The 22,161-nt window shown below is 38.2% G+C and overlaps 1 protein-coding gene across 9 annotated transcripts in view; it reads left to right on the forward strand.

Annotated features, from left to right (window-relative positions):
* The window catches only part of LOC122743064 (actin-binding LIM protein 1), a 157,069-nt gene that overhangs the window by 96,040 nt on the left and 38,868 nt on the right, over positions 1 to 22,161 (forward strand). For all 9 annotated transcript variants that reach the window (XM_043987750.1, XM_043987751.1, XM_043987753.1 and 6 more), the window contains 4 exons: positions 14,938 to 15,015; positions 16,074 to 16,229; positions 20,604 to 20,639; positions 21,325 to 21,454. In XM_043987750.1, coding sequence (XP_043843685.1) covers positions 14,938 to 15,015; positions 16,074 to 16,229; positions 20,604 to 20,639; positions 21,325 to 21,454 — 400 coding nt within the window. The remainder of the gene's footprint in view (positions 1 to 14,937; positions 15,016 to 16,073; positions 16,230 to 20,603; positions 20,640 to 21,324; positions 21,455 to 22,161) is intronic.

Genomic DNA, 22,161 nt, shown 5'->3' on the forward strand with positions numbered 1-22,161 from the left:
CTCCTGAATCCAGGGCTGGTGCTTTAGCCATTATGCCACCTAGCTGCCCCCTAGGCAAGTCTTTTAAAGTATAGATGAACTTATTAAAAGGCCAGATATTTCTATCTATAGAGATGCATAGATATACATGTTCAGATACACATATCCATGTGTATATAATATATATTTACATATATGTAATATGAATATATATCTTTTTTTTCCTCTTCGTGCATACTGGGCAAGAGTAGCCCAGTGTATTCATGCTTTAGATCTGCTTAAGAGAGCTAAAGTTTACCATGGGATTCATTAATACTCTAGTGCAGCCTAGTTCTCCTACCAGAGGATCCAGTTCAACAACTACCATGTTCCCTTACCTCTAGAGGATGTGGCCCCATGGTGGAAAGGAAAGAGCAGTGAATTTAGAGTCAATGGATCAAATTTATACTTATGACCTTGAGCAAGTTATTTCATCCCCTCTCCCCATCCATACCATAAAGAAGGTTGGCTCAATGACCTTGAAGGTCTCTTCCAACTCTAAAACTACAGTGCTGAGGATCCCAAGTCTTCCCAGGGTATAATGGAACTCTGAAGTGTGGTCTTTGCTGTTCTAGTTGTGCCTACAGAGCACTCACTAGCATAGATAACCCTGGAGGCACCATCATTAGGAAACTGACTTGTGGATAGATGAAATCAATCTTGTGATCTCTTGAGAGTATTTCTACATTGGCCAATTCCTGAGTCAAACTCTGCAGTGTACGACCTTAGTGCAGTTTCCATAGTAAAATGGGATAAAAACAACTGCTCAGTATCCCCACTGAGTAATCCACAGTCTGGCTATTTTATAACTCAGGCAAAGTTTACGAAAACAGATTTTTTAAGAGCTTCTCAGTAGTCTTCTTTATCAATGTATCATAAGAATTTTCAGGCCAAAGTTAATTGGGTGGGGAGCCCCATTCTGTAGCCAGTCAATCAACGAGTACTTTTTAAATTCCTACTGTGATTCAGGCACAGTGCTAGGCACTGGAGGTTCCTGCAAAAATGAAGCTGCAACAGTCCTCAAAGAGCAGATTCTATAGGACAAATATATATACATATAAGTGAATACCAGATAGAATCAAAGTAGATAGAGGTTATGGGAGCCTGGGGAGCACTAACTGCTGAAGATTTGGAAGGTATCATATACTTGGACTGTGATCATTGAGTGGCAAGCAATATATGATGCTGTGATCAGGGATTTGCTGTTGACTTTACAGATAATGTATTTGTAATTATTAATGAATGGTAAACACCTTTATCTCATTAATCTACATGTCTATTATAATGATTCTGAAATGAAAATGGCTTTATTTATTCCCTTTACCTCTCTTGTTCTCTCTCTCCTCCCTCTTTCTCTCTTTCCCCCTTCTCTTTTCTCTTTCTCTCCTTCCTCTCCTCTCATCTTTTCTCTTCTCTTCCTTCTCCTTCCTTCCTTTACCATCCTTCCTGCTCTCTTCCTCTTTCCTCTCCTCTCCTCTCTTCTCTCTCATTCTCTCTCCTGTTCTCTCTCTCTCTCTCTCTCTCTCTCTCTCTCTCTCTCTCTTTCCCCCCTTCCCCCCCTCATTCTCTTGTGTTCTCTCTTGTGCACTCTCTCTCTTTTTTCTCAGCAGCCTCCATATATGCCACGTTCCTCATCTGAATTCTTTTATCCCAAAAGTCTGATTCGCCGAACACGACGCTCTCCACAGGTTTGCGACTGTGTTTGGACTGAGTCATGATGTAGCTTTCCTAAGCAGCAAGCTTACATCACTTAGCCTGGTGCCGCTATTCCCATGCAACCTACCCACTTTGCTTGGGGAAGGAGATGCTCACTCACTCATGCAATAAAAAAAATGCCCTTTTCATTTTCTAATGCTATTTTCTGTCTAATGGGATATTTAGTGAATTTTTTGGTCTTGTTTTACACTTTTTTTGAGCAGTGGTCAGTGTTTTGTTTGTTAATTCCAGCAGCTAAGAAGTATAACCTTGTTTGTCATTTAGGATCCACCAGTTGAGTAGTCTGAACATGATAAAATATTCTTTGTTTTGGAAAGATGTCCTACAAATGCATTCTTTCATGCATAGCATACCACAGTAAGCAAGGCAAAATGGCAAAGTAAGCAAGGAGTGATACTTGGAGTTATGAAGAACTATCTCCCAATCTCACCTCTTAGAGTCAGTCAGCTAACATTTAGTAAGCACCTACTATGTGCCAATCGTACTAAGTCTGGGCATACAAAGAAGGCTGAAAACAATTCCTGTTCTCAAGGAATTCACAGTCTAATAGGGGAGAGAATGTGTAGCTATCTACAAACAAGGGTATCAAAAGATAAGTTATAGATAATCTCTGAGGGATGATAGAAGTTGAGACTTGAGATGGATTTGGGGAGTTTTAGGCATGAGGCACAGTCAGTGAAAGCACTCAGAGTTGGGAGATGCAATGTTGCCTGCAAGGAGGCCAGTGTACCTGCATCTCAGAGTATGTGGAGGGGTGTCAGGTGTGTAGGCTAGAAAGGTAGAAATGGGCCACATTATGAAGAGTTTTTAAAGCCAAATGGTGGATTTTATATTTGATTCTGGAGGCAAGAGGGAGGCCCTAGAGTTGATTGAATGGTAAGTGACCTGGCCAGACTTCTGCTTTAAGATCAATTTGACAGCTAAGTAAAGTATAGACTGGAGTGGGGAAAGGACTTGAGGCCAGGGGAACAACTAGAAGGCTATTATAATAGTCCAGGGGTGAGGTGATGAGGGCTGATACTAGGATATTGGTGGTATCAGAGGAGAAAAGGGAATATATATGAGAAATGTTGTGAAGGCAAATGTGATGATTAAAAATTTGAGAGATGTGGTTTCTGGGTAATTTAATAATTTTTATTAATAAGGCCAACATGTTATTAATAAAGAGATAATCATTGGCTATCTCTCTCAGACCAAAGCCAATCACTATGGTGGGGCACAGAGTTTATATACCCTTGAAACTGTAAGTGGTCAGTGGGGCCAGGAATTGACCCCTGCAAGAAAAGATTATCTTTAGCCTTGGGCTATCAATTCAAAGAATGTTCTCTTCAACTGGAGGGGTACCTGAGTGAACCCCACCCTAGATGGAGAAGCCTTCAGCTATCTAGATATCTCTCTCCACCCAAGATTCCTTGAAAGCCTGGGATGGGTTTGACCCAAATGAAGAGATTCAATGCAATCTTAATTCAGGAAGAAATGACCTCTAAAAGTCAGGGCTTTGGAAGAAAGGGAAAAGATATCAGTTATTAATAATAATTTCTCGCAGTAAAACAATAGGACTTGAGAACTGCTTGGATGTATATGGGGAAGTAAGAGAGTAAGAAATCAAAGATGGCACCTAGGCTGTAAGCATGAATGACTGGGAGGATAGTGGTACCCTCCTCAACTATAATAGAGAAGTTAGGAAGAGAGGAGGATTTTAGAGGAAAGATAATGAGTTCAGTTTTGACCATATTAAGATGTGTACTTCATACCCATTTGATTTCATCTAAAGACAGAGATGTAAGATTAGAGTTCAGGGGAAAGGTTAGGGCTGGGCAAATAAATCTGAGAATCATTTGCATAGAAATGATAGTTAAATCCCTGAGAGCTGATGAGATCACCAAATGAAATAGTATATAGGGAGAAGAGAAGAGAAGAGAACCAGGGACAGAAATAGTTAACAGGTATGACCTGGATGAAGATCCATCAAAGGAAATGGACTGTCCCATGATCTCTCTGGGGCTCAGTTTCCTCATGTGTTAAAATGGGGATAATGAGACCTCAAGGGGTTGTTGCAGGTCTCCAATAAAGTAATTACAACTGGCTTAGAATCTATTTGATGTTATGTTCCAATGTTATAAAGTAAAAGCCCCAAACTCTTAAAGCACTTTGAAAATTTAAAGAGTTATTTGAATGCCATTTTATTATGATTATTACCCTTAGTAATGATGACAGTGATTAGCATTTGGAAATTTTCACCTCCAGCAACACATTTTTAAGGTACTTTCTCCAGTTGTCCTCTGTGTACAAGCTAAAGCCATAATTTTCCCAACATAGAGACATTGAATATCTTTATAGAATTTCATCTCGCTTCTCCAAGTGAAGCCCATATAAGAGCTCTGATGTCAGTACAGTTGTGCTATCCAACATTCTGAGATAACCCCAATTATGTTGGATCATTTTCCTACTCCTCTTGTCCATATCCAAGAAAAGAATAGCTCTAATAACATTTAGATAGTGCTTCAGGTTTGCAAAGTGATTGTATATACTATCTCACATGAACCTCACAACAACCCTGTGTTGTAGGTGTTGTTTTCTTCATTATACAGATGAAGAAGCTGTGGTGGGAGGAGGTTAAGTGACTTGCCCAATGTCACACAGCTAGTATGACTCTAAAAAAAGATTTGAACCCAGGTCTTCGTGACCCCCAAGTTGAGCATTCTATTTGCTATACCACCTACCACCTAGAACCAGATTAAGGCCAGGAAGTCTTGATTTTACTTAACTGTTCTGGACTTCCTTTTTACTTCCCTAAGGCCATTTCAGATGGTGCCCAATTTACATCTAATTCATTCATCAGCACCTTCTTGTTTTGGCTTAGAATATATTTGATGTTTGAAAATTAATATTTGGTCAATCTTGAATCTCTACATACAAGAATCTTAGAACTAGAACATACCTAGGCATCATCTAGGCCAACTCTCACATTTTATAAATGAGGAAACTGAGACCCAGAGCAATTTTGACTTGCTCAAGGTCTCACCTCAGATACTTACTAGCTGTATGACCCTGGGCAAGTCATTTAACCTCAGTTGCCTTAAATAAACAGGGCCATCTCTAGTGGTCCTGATATATATCTTGCCATTGCACCCAGATGGCTCTGGAGGAGAGAGTGAGGTTGGTGACTTTCTTTGCACAGCCCTCCCTCACTTAAATCTAATTCAGTGAAAGTCATGACATCACCTCCCTGATGTCATGGACCTCATCAAAAATGAAGGACAAACAACAACACCACCGCCTAGTATAGCCGAGCCAGAACCAAAAGCCAGACCCATCTAGTGGTCTTTCCACTATACAATGATGCTTACTAATACACTGAGTTGGAAATCCATTCTTAACTTAGAGGTAAGTGCTAAATATAGTTGGGGAGGAGAAAACAGAAAAAGAGGGAGAGTTCAGGAAAAGGGATAATTTGGTAGAATGTTTCTTTGCTCCAAAGTATTCAGGCTCAGCACACTAAAAATTTCTTGCAGCCTAGAAATTGAAAAACAATATAGAACCTTTTGCCTACTCCCTCACCCCCAAACCCTCCCCAAACCCATTATACTGGCATTTTGTTGCATTACAAAAACCATAGAATTTTCTTTTGATTGTTTTCTTTGATCACATTAACAACAAAGGATTAATGATAATTACACCCTCAAAAAGTTAGTAATTGTGAGTATTCACTCATTCATATATAGTGGAGTCACTCTGGCCTGTTAGTTATATTCATAGAATTTTAGGGCTTGAAAAGGACCTAGGTTCTTATGTGAAATGTGTGAACCTAAATATATTAGCCTGTTATGACCAAAACCATATGATTCAGCCATTTATACCCCAGCAATATCTGACAGTCAGTCATTACTGTGTTATGAAGTGAAGCCCCAAACTCCTGGTTAACTTGAGTTAGTATGGACAAATAGATATATTTTATTTATAGAATTTTTTTTTCCATCTCTGGATGACCAACAGACATGAATTAGAATCATAGAATTTCAGAGATAGAAGGACCTCAATGATCTTCCAGTTCAATCTACAAAAAAAAGAAAAATCATTCCCTTCACAGCATACATGGCAAATGGTCAACCAGTCTTTATTTTAAGACCTCCAATGAGGGAGAACCATCTTTCTGCCAAAACAACCAATTCTACTTTTGGATAACTTTAATTTTACATTTTTCCTTTCATCAAGCCTAATTTCACATTTTTTTCCATTTCTACCCATAGATTCTAACACTGCATTTTAATCTCTATTCCACATGCCAGCCCTTTACATATCCTAAGACAGTTATCATGTCCTTCCCACATTCTCCAGGCCAATTAACCCCATTTCCTCCAACTCATTATCATATGTCATTTGGTCAAAGTTTCTTCCTTTTGATGCTTTCCATCCATCTTATAAGTGACCTTTCTTCAAATGTAGCACCTGAACTGAACACATTCTAGGTATGGTATGACTAGACTAGAGTAGCATGAAAGGACTATCATTTCTTTATTCTTAGAAGTTGTCTTTCTTAATTCAATCAAAGGTTACATTTACTATTCGAAGCTATCATGTCAAACTGATTTTGATCCCATTGAGCTTACATTTCACTAAGACCCTCAGATCTTTTTGAGATGAACTGATGTCCAGAAATGCTCTAAAACTGCCAAAATTTTCCCTACTTTCAAAGTGCCTTAATGAACAAAATGTATTGTCAAACAGAACTCAGTAGACCTTTTTTTCATTTTGAAAAAATGATATTTTTTTAGAGAAAGAATATGATATACAAAGGACACGATGTTTCTGGGATCAAATTTGTATTACTAAAAGAAAGAAGTTGGGTAGCTTCTGTGTTGGGTCTTTGAAGACTAAAGAATAAGGTGGCTACTCTAGAAATTGCATGTTTTTCTTTCAGACTAATGTAGATATATCTAGTATGGTCTTGCTGATTTCTAATGCACCAACCAAGTATTCTGTGTGTACTTATGGAGAAAAGATCATTAGAGTCTTTATGTCTGGACCAAGAAAATTAATATTGCTGCTTACATGTTGAACATTTTATTATTAGCATTGTGATATTTTTATTAGAGCAGCTTCTTGCTGTTTTATTAATCTTCATTTTGTTCATAGCACTTTATCCTCTTTTATACATGTTTACTTTCCATCTGAGATAACCATATAATGAAAACTGAATTTTCATTCCCACTGTGTATTATGTGCATAACTGAATCAGATGTGCACATAATATACACATATGCACACATGCATACACACACACATGTAGATAGGTCCAAATGTAGATCAGTATTAAAAACCAGCAAAAGCTCAAAATGATCTCTTCCCTTTCCCATACTTTACTTTAGCAATGTTATAGTTAAGTGATTATACTAAGGATAAATATATATATATATTATTCCTTCTTCTGCAGCTGTTACCACCACCTTGTCTAGTGAACTTCAACAAAAACGAAAGGCAGGTACTGTCAACATCAACAGTGTGTGCTATAAGGTGATAATGACCTTATAGCAGTAGTTACACTTGTAATAGTTCATCAGATCAAGATGATCTGATTCTTTTTCCAGTTTCCTGTAGTTTTCATTTCTTTTAGAGCATGGCTTTTAATACCTGCGGTTTAGACAAAGGTAGTCTTTGCATTGCTGCTCCTGGGGACTGGGGTTGAACAAACATGGTGATTCTCAATATGTCATGGCATGGTAGCACAGAAATAAAGGGAAATAAAAGATGCCCTTTCTCCAGAGAATCACCAGTCAAATCTCTGGCGTTGATAACCAGAAGTAATCAAAGGGTGATGTTGATGAGTTGGAATGAGGCTATAAAAGGATCATTGAAATAGAATATTCATTCGGCAGGCCTGCCTTCAGAATTGTAGGACAAATGGGCAAAGGAGGAACTGGAGAAAAACAAATTAGATAAAAGGCAGCTGTCTGGAATACTTTTAAAAGCATTTCATGAACATGCATGGCTTTTCCAGAATTTCATCCACCAACACTGATTGGAGTCATTTTTCTTTCCTGTTAAAATAAAGCGCCAGCCTTTCAATGAATCCTCCATCACTTAATCATATTTCTCTTTAATATGTCATCTAGGAAGAGGAAAGTGGACAATATTCTTGGTTATAACAAGGAGGTTCTGTGAAAATAGCAGGCAGAGGGTAAAGTAAAGCAAAGAAATTCATGGAACTTTATGTTATAAAGGGAGTAACTTTACACTATTCCAGTGTCTAACTGGAATGAAACAAAAAGGCAGGTCCTTTCTAGTCCCCTTCTTTAAATTGCTGAAACAATGATTTGATCACTTGTTGAGTACTTTCACAGATTAGAATAAATCTTTAAGTCTTATGATCTCTATATCCCCTTCTTCACTTCTAGGGAGATGTAGCTTTAAAAAGATGGTGTGGAGGGGACTGAAAATTTCCCAAAAAGCCTTCTAAAATGTTTTTTTTCCCCACTTTTCGGAAGAGATAGTTGAAGAATAAAAAAAATACATATCTGCTCCATTATTAAAAACTATTTAGTGATAAGCAAATGGTGACTGAATTGCTCAGTGAACCTGTTGCTCTGGACCTTTCTCTGTGGAACAGATGTTATATCTTTAAGACTAAAGAATGGGAAAATATCTTTATTGTTAATATGGATGCAAATTTGTCACCAAGATCTATAGATATAAGGATTTTTGATCTGTTGAACTTTTGCCATTAGTTCATAGTTATTGGAGCACTGTGGCCAAGATCTTTTGTACCAGAATGAGAAAAAATGGTTAGTATGTTCAGTAAATGTAGGATTTATTTAAGGAAGAATAGTGGGACCTGTAGACTTATACTTTTATATCACATGGATGTCAGGATGCAGAGAAGGAAAAAAAAGACAAAGAATAAATGGGCCATATAAGAGGGGAAGAGGATAAATAAGGTAGTAACTTAAATGACTTTAGTGAAAGACATTTAGGAATTTAGGCTCTTAGAGGACTGACTCTCTATGTCTTTTGTATACTTGGACCTTGTCCATCATTGGCTTTACAGAATAAAACAATCATACAGATATGAATGGGGGGGGATCAACAGATGATCAGAAAAAGGGATATAATTTTACCTTTCAGAAATCTAGAAGTTATCAAATTAACACTCCAGAGGAAGTTGGTAATCTTAGAGGGAGGCAGTATTAAAAGGCAAACAAAAAGCAAGCTGGAGAAGTACACTTAGGAAGCTATTAGTAGCAGACAGTGAAAAAGAGGCAAAAAAATTAATGAATGTGTAGGTAAACCTTGAACATGGTTCAAGAAAAGACATATTTTGAATTGTTCTGACAGGCAAGAGGCTTAAAGAAAAGACATTATAATCAAGTACAGAGAAGAAAATAAATTGTAATACAGTTCTGGGAAGAGAGGTTTCCAGTAATTATTAGAATGTAACTGTTCTAGAATATAGGACACATATTTGAAAGTGTTATAGTATTGCAGCGTCTTGTAGATGAATTACCTAGCATGCCTGAATTCAGATGAGAAGGAATAAAGGTGCAGTTCTTTTTGGGAAATCTAAGGGAAACCTGCTTTATCTAGCTAACATCTGAAATATACAAATTGTTTATTGAGAGTGATGAGATACAGAGGCAGGGAAATGATTCTTTTTTTTTTTTTTTTTTTTTGGTGAGGCAATTGGGGTTAAGTGACTTGCCCAGGGTTACACATCTAGTAAGTGTCAAGTGTCTGAGGCAAGATTTGAACTCAGATCCTCCTGACTCCAGGACCGGTGCTCTATTCACTGAACCACCTAGCTGCCCCAGGGAAATTATTCTTAATTTGAAGTTGAAAAGTGTTCAAATGGGAAGGAGATTTATTGTAATATAAAGTGTTTAAGAAACACTACAGACTTTAATTGACATTCACTCCATATTATTGGAGAAGGCAGTATAAGTCAGCAGTGTAATACTTGAGCCCTCAGAGAAGGAATTTCCAAAGATGAATTTATTAGTAAAGTTATGAAGAAAAAAATAAAACAGAAATAAATTAAATCATAGATAGGCTTAAAGAAGAAATAATTGGAACATTTTCAAATACCTCAGGACACTCTTTTGTTCCCCCACCTGTGAACTTTAAGTAATATTGAGAAATCCAACGCATGACATTGTAACAAATTTGGCAATTGGCTCTTCTCTTCTGATTTTTTAAGTGCTTAATTGGAGAGTTCAAAATATCATGGTCTAGGGTCGGCTAGGTGGTGCAGTGGATAAAGCACTGACCCTGGATTCAGGAGGACCTGAGTTCAAATTTGGCCTCAGTCACTTGACACTTACTAGCTGTGTTTCCCTGGGCAAGTCACTTAACCCTCATTGCCCTACCTAAAGGAAAAAAAAGAGAAACATACAAAATATCGTGGTCTGGAAAGGCAGAGAAAAGTTGGAGTATCAATATCCCAAAATTGGACAGGGAATTCAGATCTTAAGAACTGCAGGGAACTTGAATTGAGTGTTTTATAAAGATTTCAGTCATGGAATCAATAGCCAGTTTATAAAGCCAATAGCATAAGTGTTTGAGATAAATGCTTGGAAGGAATTTATGAAACTCTGGGGACTCACCAATCAAAGGAGGGAGTAAGGTGAAGATCAGCTGTACAGGAACAGCTTAGTTTAGCCAAGTGACCTTTCCCTTCTTTGCACTTAATTTCCAAATCAGAGCACTCAGTGTCCCTTTTTCTAAAGTCTCTGATATTGCCATTCTGACACATACCTATCAACAAACACAGAACACCACAGATTTCCTCAAAACCCACCCTTAATGAATTATTTCCCCCCAAAGAGAGGGAAAACAACCCCTTTTTGGCAGAAATAATAAAGATGAGTAACTTGAGAGAGCCCCCAAAGCTTTAGTTTTTGTTTTGGCCACTTATATAACATTCTTTATGGATGTTAATGAAAACAGGCAGTTACCATGACAACCACAGTAACTCCAGACATCTGATTCTACTGAAATACACCCTGGTCTTCACCACACCCTTGCACAGTGCATAAGATCATAGCTGTTTCAGAGCTTGTGGAAGTAAAAATGATTCCCATGAGCAGACATTGTTTTTTGTTGTTGTTGTTTAGCTATCTCAATTTTTAAAAACACCCACATCACCCTATTTATTATATAAATGATCTCTCTAGTCTTACCATATGTTGTAGGAACCCTAAGACATCACCCCATTATACATATTTTTATATAGTTTGTTAATATTGAAATTGAGGAGGCAGCTAGGTGGCGCAGTGGGTAAAGCACTGGCCCTGGATTCAGGAGTACCTGAGTTCAAATCCAGCCTCAGACACTTGACACTTACTACCTGTGTGACCCTGGGCAAGTCACTTAAACCCCATTGCCCCACTTTAAAAATACATAAATAAATAAAAGTATTGAAATTGAGTTGTATCATAGACCACAAGCAACAGATCCCAGGCAAGGAATATTTACTGAATGCCTACTACATGCAAAACAACAAAACTGTGGTAGGCAAAAGAGGAGGTACAAACTTTAGAAATGGTACAACCCTTATCTTCATGGAGTTTATTATCTGTCAAGGTGTTGATATTACAAATGTACTCAATTATAATACAATGACAATATCTAAATGTACTAAAGAATTTCAGAACAAAATATTATGTGAAACCCAAGGAGGAAGACAGTTGCTGACATGGGGAATTGGTGAAGGCTTCATGGAAAAAGTGGTATTTGAGGTGGGTTTTAAAGAAAAAGTAGGAAGTCAGTAAAAGAAAGAAGGAAGGATATAGTTCAAGCAAAATAAAAAAGATGGGCTAGCATAGGACATGTGTAGGTAGAGCAGAAAGCAGTCCAGTTTGGTCACAGCCCACAGAGAGTTAGTAGAGGGGATTTATATGAAATCAGGCTAGAAAGTAGGGTGTCCAATATTGGGTAGGGCCTTGAATGTCAGCCAAAGGAGTTTAATTTTATTCTCTAGGCAATAGGAGACCACCAAAGTCTTTTGAGAAGAAATTCTTCTGTATTAATGACACATTTTGTTGTTATTCTTAAGTCATTTCAGTCACATGCAACTCTTTGTGACTCCATTCAGGATTTTCTTGGCAAAGATACTGTAATGGTTTGTCATTTCCTTTTTCAGCTCATTTTACAGATCAGAAACTGAGGCAAACATGGTTAAGTGACTCAGCCAGGGTCACACAGCTAATAAGTGTCTAGATTTGAACTCACAAAGATGAGTCTTCCTGATTTCAGGCCCAGAACTCTATCCACTGTGCCACCTACCTACCTGCCCCAAATGACACTAAAGGGAATATAGAATGGAAGCGAAAAGTCCTACTAAGAGGTTATTACAATAGTTCAGGTGGGCAGCAATGAAAGCCTGCAGCATGTTCATGGTAGTGTAGCTGAAAAGGAACCAAAGTTTGAAGGGAGGTTACAAAATTGGCAGAACTTAGACATTGGAGTGGTAGAAAGAGTGCTGGATTTGAAATTAGGACCTGGGTTTCATTCCCAGTACCACCACTAAGTGTGTGCCTTTGAGCAGAAACCTCAGTTTCTTCATCTTGAAAGGGGTTGGATTAAACAGCCTTAAAGATTGCTTCTAGCTATGAATCAACAATTCATTATTCAATTTGAAAGATCAGAACCTTCTAAGAAAGGACAGGAAAAAGTCCAAACATGGGAGATAGAATAAGTGATGGAACCAATAGGCAAAGGTAGTGAAGTCAGAAAGAAGGATAAGTTTGGAGGAAAAGATAATAAGCTCTGTTTGGTGCAAGTTTAATTTGAAATGCAAATGGGACATTTGGCTGGAGATGCTGGATAGGTCATTAGAAATACAAGTCTGGAGCTGAGAAAAAGGGTTAGAACTAAAGATATAGGTCTAGGAGTCATCTACTTAGAAGAGGTACCAAAAGAGAAAGCATGGAGAAGAGAAAAAAATCAGTTCTAACGTTTCAAATCATTAAGATGGCATAGTTCTGGGGACAGCTAGGTGGTGCAGTGGATAAAGCACTGGCCTTAGATTCAGGAGGACCTGCATTCAAATCCAGCCTCAGACACTTGACACTTAACTAGCTGTGTGACTCTGGGCAAGTCACTTAACCCACATTGCCCTGCAAAAAAAAAAAAAAAAAAAGATGGCATAGTTCTAAGAGATGGTGAAGATCTGACATCAGTGTATGTGGCTGAGGTGGGTTGAAGAAGGTCTTTGGAGTTGAAGAGACTGAGAAATTAAATACTTCATAGAGGGTCATTAATACAAATGTTGAAGTTCCTAAGGACAATGGAAGGAGATAGGTTGGAGAAGAAAACTGAGCCAAGTATTAATGCCATTAAAATTTTAGGAGAATGACCTAGAAGTTATTTGGGACCACTAAAACGATAAGGATTACCTGTGCTAAGTAGTTAGCCCATATGATTTGGCGAGTCTTGGATATGGGGATGGTCCAGTGTCTCAGGACCACCCCATCAAGAGTTTTGTTTTTATTTCAGTAGTGCAGTACCATTTTGGTATTGGTCCTGAAATATCATTAATCCATTGAATAGAAACCATGTCAAATTGGACTCAGGACTGAGAATCTAATGTAGCAAGTGACAAAGAGAATGACAGTACCTCAATATTATTCAAAATGGAAAATATTGAAGTATCCTATCTATTATAGATGTGAATCACTGTATGAACCTTGCTACTTAAAACTGCATGTTTAGAAAACTGCATGTAAGCTATCAGACTTGGAGATCATAAAAACTAATGACTCAGAGGGCAACTTTATACTGTAATTCTCCTGAGCTGTGTACCCTTAGCCCATCACTGAACACTGGAATAATTCTGCAATGCTGTTTCCCTGCATTATCACCTTTTTTTTTTTTTAAGTGAGGCAATTGGGGTTAAGTGACTTGCCCAGGGTCACACGGCTAGTAAGTGTTAAGTGTCTGAGGCCAGATTTGAACTCAGGTACTCCTGACTCCAGGGCCATTGCTGTGCCACCTAGCTGCCCTAGCTTTCTATTTTGACTAAAGATTCCTGCTACCTGAGGTACCTAGGTACCTCAGTTGTCCTTGTGCTATTGAAGAACTTCAAGTATTCTCTATGCCTTCTAATCTGTGACCTTAGACTTTTTTTATATACACATTTATATTTCATGTATTTCAGTACAATTGCTTTTTATGCCTTTGTACTTTATTTTGTACACTTAAAAAACATTCTGGGGAGTCCATAGGCCTTACCAGTCTGCCAAGAGAGTTCATGATACAAAAAAAAGGAAAAAAAAAGGGGGAGGCGGCTAGGTGGCGCAGTGGATAAGCACCGGCTCTGGATTCAGTACCTGAGTTCAAATCCAACCTCAGACACTTGACACTTACTAGCTGTGTGACCCCGGGCAAGTCACTTAACCCCCATTGCCCCACCAAAAAAAAAAAAAAATCAGCCCTAGAATAAAGGCCTATTCACTCTACCTTGGTTATGGCTCCACCCTCAGATGAATTTTCACCTTGGGGGTAGGAATGATCACAATCTGCGGTTCTTCACTGGTATTTGTGACTCATACCCGAAACATCAAACTGATAATCCAAGTAAAACTCATATGTGTTCTTCAGACCTGGCTGCTCAACCTTGCAAAGTATAAAACGCAATTAGGAACTTTACTAAAGATAAAGTTAAATTCCTTACTTAGAATTTTCTAGCAAATATCAGCAGGAAGATAAGATAGTGCACCAAGATTTCTGTTTTGTTTGGAAAGTCCTCATCTCAGGGCAGTTGGTCACATTCCCCATATTTACCATCTACATAGCACCACTGTTCTCATGGTTCTTTGGGTGCCATTGTCCATTTTTATCCAGCTGAAGGTCAACATCAGGAGTCTACATCCTGCATAGTTGTACATCAGTGTTTATGTAGGATTAGTTCTACTCCATGCAATGGATGTGGATTTCACACCCATGAGCTCAACATGTGATATTTGGCCCAAGCAGGGAAAAAATCATGATGGTTCTAAGATCTTCAAAGACTATATAAACATTCAAGTGCATTTTTTACAGTTTTCTTATATTGTTTTTGCTTATTTCTTGTACATTGTACTTCATTTACCCACAAAAATGAAAAACAGATTTTTAAAAGGAGTATAGCTTCCAGAACCTCAGTATCATTGACAACCTTGATCCTGAAACATCAGCATTATCTCTCACATCATAATTCTTGTTTTACAGCCAACCAGGACATCCTCTGAAAGTATTTATTCCAGACCAGGGTCAAGCATCCCTGGATCTCCAGGTCATACTATCTATGTAAGTATTCCTTTCAATAAAGTTAGTAAACATAAGCGTCTCTTATTAATGCAAAAAAACTTCATGGATCTCCCCAAGATGATCAAAGAGAACCTGTTAATTGACTAAGAAAATTATTTATGACCAAATGGTACTATGAATTCAGTAACAGTTTTAAATGAAATTGTATGAGTCATAATAGAATCTACCTACATTTGAAAAGTAGCAAAATATATATGTATACAGATGCATGTGACATGTATGTCTGTAGATATAGATATGCAAACTCACATTAATAACAAGGCAGTATTCTTGCTTATTTGTTGTATTGAGTTATTTCATGATGACATTGTTTCAGAGACCCTATGCTGTAGCTCTTTTGCCTCCCAAAGGTCCAAAGGCATGGGTTAATGTGTAGTTATTTATTAGTAGGGAATTGTTTAAAAGTAATAGTATAATTACTTGAAACAGATAATTCAAAAAAACATTTCCATTTATGTTATGACATACAGTTGTACGATTTTTTTTTTTTACAGTTGATCTATCTTGATAGTTATTATTTGAGTTAAAATTAACTTCTATTTCCTGATCACACATCAGCTTGGCAGTGGAGAGGTAACCTAGTGACATTCTACACATCATGGGCTATCAAACTACAAATTTCTTGCAGATAATTTACACGAGCATAATTGAGAGTTGATTGTATATTTATAGCTAACACTGAGTAGTCTTACATTCTGCCATTAAAGATCATGAGTTTGAGAAAGATAATTAAATATTTAGTTACTTAAAGATGCAGTCCTTGTACTTCACCATCTGGGAAGACTGTTTACCCATCTGTTTCCAGTTAATTTGCTCTCCATAATAAATTTAGAAAGATATCTTTAAGGATTTTTTGTAAGCTCCCAATTTTTTTTAATTGACTAATTTGCCCAGTAAAGAGTCAGTGTTCCTAAGAATATGATTGTGCTAGTTACTATATTGACTTTCCAAAGCAAACCTAGATGATGTTGGTGATGAAGCGTTCCTATCAGATATGAGCATTCTTGTTAATTTTCCTTTCTCTTCTGTTCTGCCAGGCAAAAGTTGACAATGAGATCCTAGATTACAAGGATTTAGCAGCCATTCCCAAGGTGAAGGCAATTTATGACATTGAACGTCCAGACCTTATTACCTATGAGCCATTCTACTCTTCAGGCTATGAGGACAAACAGGAGAGACAGAGCCTTGGAGAGGTAATGAATTCCTGAGGTGACTGATTATTCAATCATCTTCGTACAAAATATCCTTCCCTTCTCTTTGGTTTTATCAATTTTCCCGGGCAGCTAGGTGGTGCAGTGGATAGAGCACCAGCCCTGGATTCAAGGAGTACCTGAGTTCAAATCTGGCCTCAGACACTTAAGACTTACGAGCTGTGTGACCCTGGGCAAGTCACTTAACCCCAATTGCCCAGCAAAAAAAAAAAAAAATTCCCCAAAACTGCTTTTTGGAGCCGCTCTTTCAATTAAAAAGTATCTTTTGTGTGTTCTCTTTTCTCTCCTCTGCCACTGCCACCACTCATGGTCACCTCATCACCTCACACCTGGACTATTGCAATAGGCTGCTCGTGATTCTACCTCTTCAAGTCTTCCCCCACTCCAGACCATCCTCCACTTGGCCTTCACATTGACCAACACAAGACTGACCATTTACCCCCACTCTTCAATAAGCTCCAGTGGCTCCCTCGCACCTCTAAGATCAAATAGAAAATCCTCTTTAGGGCATTCAAAGTACTTCATTAGTCCCTTCCAACCTATCCAGTTTTCTTACATCTTCCTTGCCTGCTCCCCAAGTGTTCTGGGATAGTGATCCTGGTCATCTTGCTCTACCTCCAACAAACCATAACATCTCCCGACTCCATACATTTTCACTGTCTTCTATGCCTGAAATTCTCTCCTGCCCCACCTCTATCTCCTGACTTCCCTTAAGTCTCAGCTAAAATCCCACCTTCTGCAAGAAGCCTTTTCCAGTCCTCTAAGTTTTTTTTTTGTTTGTTTGTTTTTAGTGAGGCAATTGGGGTTAAGTGACTTGCCCAGGGTCACACAGCTAGTAAGTGTTAAGTGTCTGAGGCCAGATTTGAACTCAGGTACTCCTGACTCCAGGGCTGGTGCTCTATCCACTGCACCATCTAGCTGCCCCCAGTCCTCTAAGTTTTAATGCCTTCTCTCTGAAATTACTCCAAATATACAATATATACACACACATATGTGTATATACAGAGATATAAACATATATGTATGTGTAAAGGAAAGCACTTAGCAACGTGCCTGGCATGTAGTAGGCACTTAATAAATGGTTATTGACTAATTAACCCAGCTCTATCGGGGATACAAAGGTGCTTTAAGGGGTGGTCCCTATTTTTTTTCTCAATGCTTAAATTCTGAATAAAAATAATATAATATAGAATTAAAAATAAACTTTTCAAAGGAAAAGAAAACAAAAACAAGTTCAGAAGGAGGCACAGCCAAGCAGGACAGCTTTGAAAGTAACATAAAGAAAACACACGTGGGGCAGCTAGATGGCATAGTGGATAGAGCACCGGCCCTGGAGTCAGGAGGACCTGAGTTCAAATCCGCCTTCAGACACAACACTTACTAACTGTGTGACCCTGGGCAAGTCACTTAACCCCAGTTGCCTCACTAAAAACAAAAACAAACAAAAAGAAAACACACGCATGTGGGCACGCACACACACAAGCAAACACTGAAGTAGACATTCACAGTTTCATTAAAAAGCCTTTTTTTTGTCTGTTCTACTGGTTTGCTTTGGGGTGAGTGGGTGTTTTGTTTTGGTGTTTAAGTTCAAAATAAAACTTAAAATAGAAAAAGCTACCTGTGTCTTTATTACCACTGCAATGATTCTGAGTGATTACCAGGATAAGGCAAATACTGTTTGATGCTTTCGACCCAGAAGAAAATATCTGTTGGGCCAAGAGCATTAGGATCCTTCAGCCTGGCCCCATAGACCAGAGTTAGGGGTTTCCCCTGCTATAGCCCTCCCTTCAAACAAGGTTGGATAGAATCTAAGCCCCTAATACAACAGAAAAAAGTTTAATTAGAGTCAAAAGCACAAATCAATTCATCAAACAATAAAAATAACCATTTATTCATGAGGGGAAAAACCCACAGATTACTTTTTGCATGGTTTAATTCTGGCTTCAGTTAGATCTGTTGTCAGAATAGGGTTGGGGTTTTTTTGTTTGTTTCTTTTCCTTATTTTTTTGTCACAGAAATTGTCCCCTTCCATGTTTTATCCCCTAAAGTATCTCAGAATTGGAACTTTCCATTGCTTGGGAAATGATATGTTTTCATGTAGTACCACCTAGTGGTCAGGCGGTACCCATTTCAGCAAGGCGAGGGGAAATTTCACAAGGGATACTGACTTGTGGTTTCTTCAGACTTGCTCACAGCAAGTATCTAAATTCTACACGCTCCCTCAAATATTCATTTTCCTCACCATGCCAACAATTAGTGTAAGTGACCAAAGGGCAAGATTCAGTTCCCAGCTGGCTCTGGACTTTTTATGGCAATAAGAGATGCAGGGAGAGCACCTAGGTAGAGACCTCTTTGCATCTTCAGTGCCTCCCATAGTCCCCTGTTGATGATACTGCTGTTGTTGCTGCTGTTGTTAACAGGGAACAGTGACAAAGAAGTCCAAGAAGCAGAAATCAATATAGACTTTGTACAAACAAACGTCATCACCATAAACAGAATCATCTTCATATAAACTCCATGGAAATGCATGCCGGTGACAAACATACTGGGATTTCTAACTACACCTGTACTAATGGATGATGATGATATGAGCTTAGTACTAAAGGAAAGTCAGGCAGGCAATCGACAAGCATTTATTAAGTGCTTACTGCATGCCAGTGTAGATACCTTTAGTGTCAAAGAGAAGTTAGATATAATCCTACATTAGGTCTTTCATACATCTTATGTAGATCGTTTTATTAGGCTCCCAATGGGTCTTCTTGCCTCCCATCTCTTCTTTTAGCAATCCATCCTGCATAAGTTGTCAAAGTAATCTTCCTAATAGGTCCTCCCACCAACCCCTCTTCCCAAAAATACAACTTTCAGTGGCTTCTCATTAATTCCTCAATAGGGACCTGGAAAAGTCACTCAACCTCAGCCTCCATTTTCTCATTTGCAAAATGGAAAATAATAGTAGCACCAACCTCACAGTGTTGCAAGGATCAAATAAGATAAGATATAAATGCTAGCTATGATAATAATTGCTATATTATAATATATATGTTCATGGTCATATATAACATTTTTTTTTAGTATCATCTGGACAAATCAAATCGATAAATACATATTAAATACCTAGTATATGCAAGGCCCCCTGCTATGAACTTAAGGGATACAGAGAAAGACATGGACCTTGCCTTCAAAGAGCTTGCAGTCTAGCCAGTGAGTCATGGCTAGTAGGAGACACAGTGGATAGAGCTCTGGATCTGAAGTCAGAAAGACCTGAGCCTCTGATACCTTCTAACTGTGTAATCCTGGGCAGGTCATTTAACCTCTATCTTCCTTGGTTTCCTCATCTGTAAAATGGGGATGCTAATGTCACCCACTGCCCGGGATTGTTATGAGAATAAAATTAGATAATATTTGTAAAGTACTTCATGAACTTTAAAGTACTATGTAGATGTGGGGCAGCTAGGTGGCGCAGTGGATAGAGCACTGGCCCTGGAGTCAGGAGTACCTGAGTTCAAATCTGGCCTCAGACACTTAACACTTACTAGCTGTGTGACCCTGGGCAAGTCACTTAACCCCAATTGCCTCACTAAAATAAAAATAAATAAAGTACTATGTAGATGTGATGATAATAATTATTGTTTAACCTTTAACTTTTCCATATTATATTATTATTATTTGCCAGATGAAAAGGGGTATAGACAATAGCTACTATGTTTTCAGAGAAAGATAAGACCACTGTGGACAGGAGTGGTCTAGGAAGGTCTTATGGAGTTAAAAGGACCTATACCTGATCTTTAAGGACAAGTAGGATTTTGTTAAGCATAGAGAAGGGAAGGAAAACTTAAGCAAAGTCAGATGAATATCAAACTCTCCCTGGAATTCCTCTAAAATGTACTTCTTGAACCTTTCCTAAATATAGTAGAAAGAATGTTAGATGTAGAATCAGGTGAGACGTGGGTTCAAATCCTATCACCAGTATTTCATAGCTACCTTTGTTAAGTATAGGCATATCACCTCTATTAAAAATGGACTTGGGGCAGCTAGGTGGCACAGTGGATAGAGCACCAGTCCTGGATTTAGGAGGACCTGAGTTCAAATCTGGCCTCAGACATTTAACAATTACTAGCTGTGTGACCCTGGGCAAGTCACTTAACCCCCAATTGCCTCACCAAAAAAAGAAAAAAAAAATGGACTCAAAGAGGTAGGATTTGGGCTTAGAAGAGACATTGTTCCATATTTTCTAGATTGATCACTGAGCAACAGAGCTAAGAAGGTAGAAATGATTAATGGTTTAAATTTCTGGAAGGAGAAAATGTATGCTAAGAAAAAGTTATGACTTTGCATCCTTCTTTCTCATTCTTACAGTCTCCAAGGACTCTGTCTCCCACGCCATCTGCAGAAGTAAGTGTTCTATGGGGAAACTGGGTTTCACTTGGGTAGTAACAATGCTTGGAATGTTTCAAGGTCACTTGTATTTTTCAGGATTAAAAAAAAAAACTGAATTCACAAAAACCTGAAAATTATTTGCAGTCTGTTAAAAAAAAAACAAAACTTGGAGGAATGTGTTAGCCCAGAGTTTTCCTACTTGCCAAAGTCTACAGAATATGGGAACAAATCCAGAAAAATGTTGGCTGGCATTGGAGAACCACACACTGAATCAGAGACATCTCCAGGAAGGTTTTCAGGGAGTGAAGTTGTCTGCTATAATGTGTGGTATGCCTACCTCTGTATTCTGAGGTATCACCATATGGCTAACTTTGAAGAGTCAAGGCATTTAACCTCATTTTCCTCATTCATAAAATGGCAATTATAACGACCTCTTAGGATTATTTTGATGAAGGTGGGAATCATAATTAATTTATTCATTTTCATCAGAAGTTGCATATAGTGACAAAACTAGTCAGTAAACATTTATTAAGTAGCTTCTATGTGCCAGGCACTCTGCTATATAGTAGTAATACAAAAAGAAACAAAGTTGGGGGGGGGGACAGACCTGCCCTCAAGAAGCTTACAATCTAATAGATCTGTTGAATGTATTTATGTATCATACTGACTTGAAGGGGCTTTTTGTACAATTTCTTCCTAGGGATACCAGGATGTTCGGGATCGAATGATCCATCGATCAACTAGTCAGGGCTCCATTAACTCTCCTGTGTACAGCCGTCATAGTTACACCCCAACAATGTCACGTTCTCCACAGCATTTCCACAGACCTGGTAAGGGCAATGGTTGTCTATGATTTATTTCCTTACAGGCATCACTATTTTCATGTGATAACTCAATGGTAGAGAGATGATGACCGTCATTGGCAGTGGAAGAATAGCAGCCAAGTTTTTAAACTTTTTTTTTCCTCTTCCTGACAACTGTCTTGCAGCCGTCTTTCATACTAATCATTAAATGCTGACTTTTTAAAAACTGCATTATTGGTTTCTTATGGATAACCTATACAGATGATCAAATATGTTCAAGTTATTGCTATTCCATAGTAGAGTTTTATTGCCTAGACTTGACTAATGACCTGTTGAAAGAGCTAAATGCATAAGTTCTTAGTTATTCACATGACTATAGAAAGTTTTGGAAGTGTTCAGTCTTATAAGAGCAGTTAAAAGATGGTTTCTGGATATAGCATTGAGGACCAGATCAAAGTCACACCTGTACTATGGGTTTCACTTGATCTTTCTTGCTCTCATTCCATTCATTTCAAGTACAGGATCCTCATTGCTGTCAGGGGAAAGGTTCGGGGAGAAGGGTATCTCTGTAGAATTGGAGAAGAATCAAAAGAGATCAGAAGCCTGAATAAAAAAAAAAGGACCCAAGAAGTAGAATTAGAAAGGAAGACATGGGGCTGTCTCTTTCAGAGAACCTGAGGGTGGCTGTAAAAATAAGTTGTTGCTCTGTGCCTCAAAATAAAGACTTTATTTTA

The sequence above is a fragment of the Dromiciops gliroides genome, chromosome 2 (assembly GCF_019393635.1).
Source record: "Dromiciops gliroides isolate mDroGli1 chromosome 2, mDroGli1.pri, whole genome shotgun sequence".
In the NCBI taxonomy this organism is placed as follows: domain Eukaryota; kingdom Metazoa; phylum Chordata; class Mammalia; order Microbiotheria; family Microbiotheriidae; genus Dromiciops; species Dromiciops gliroides.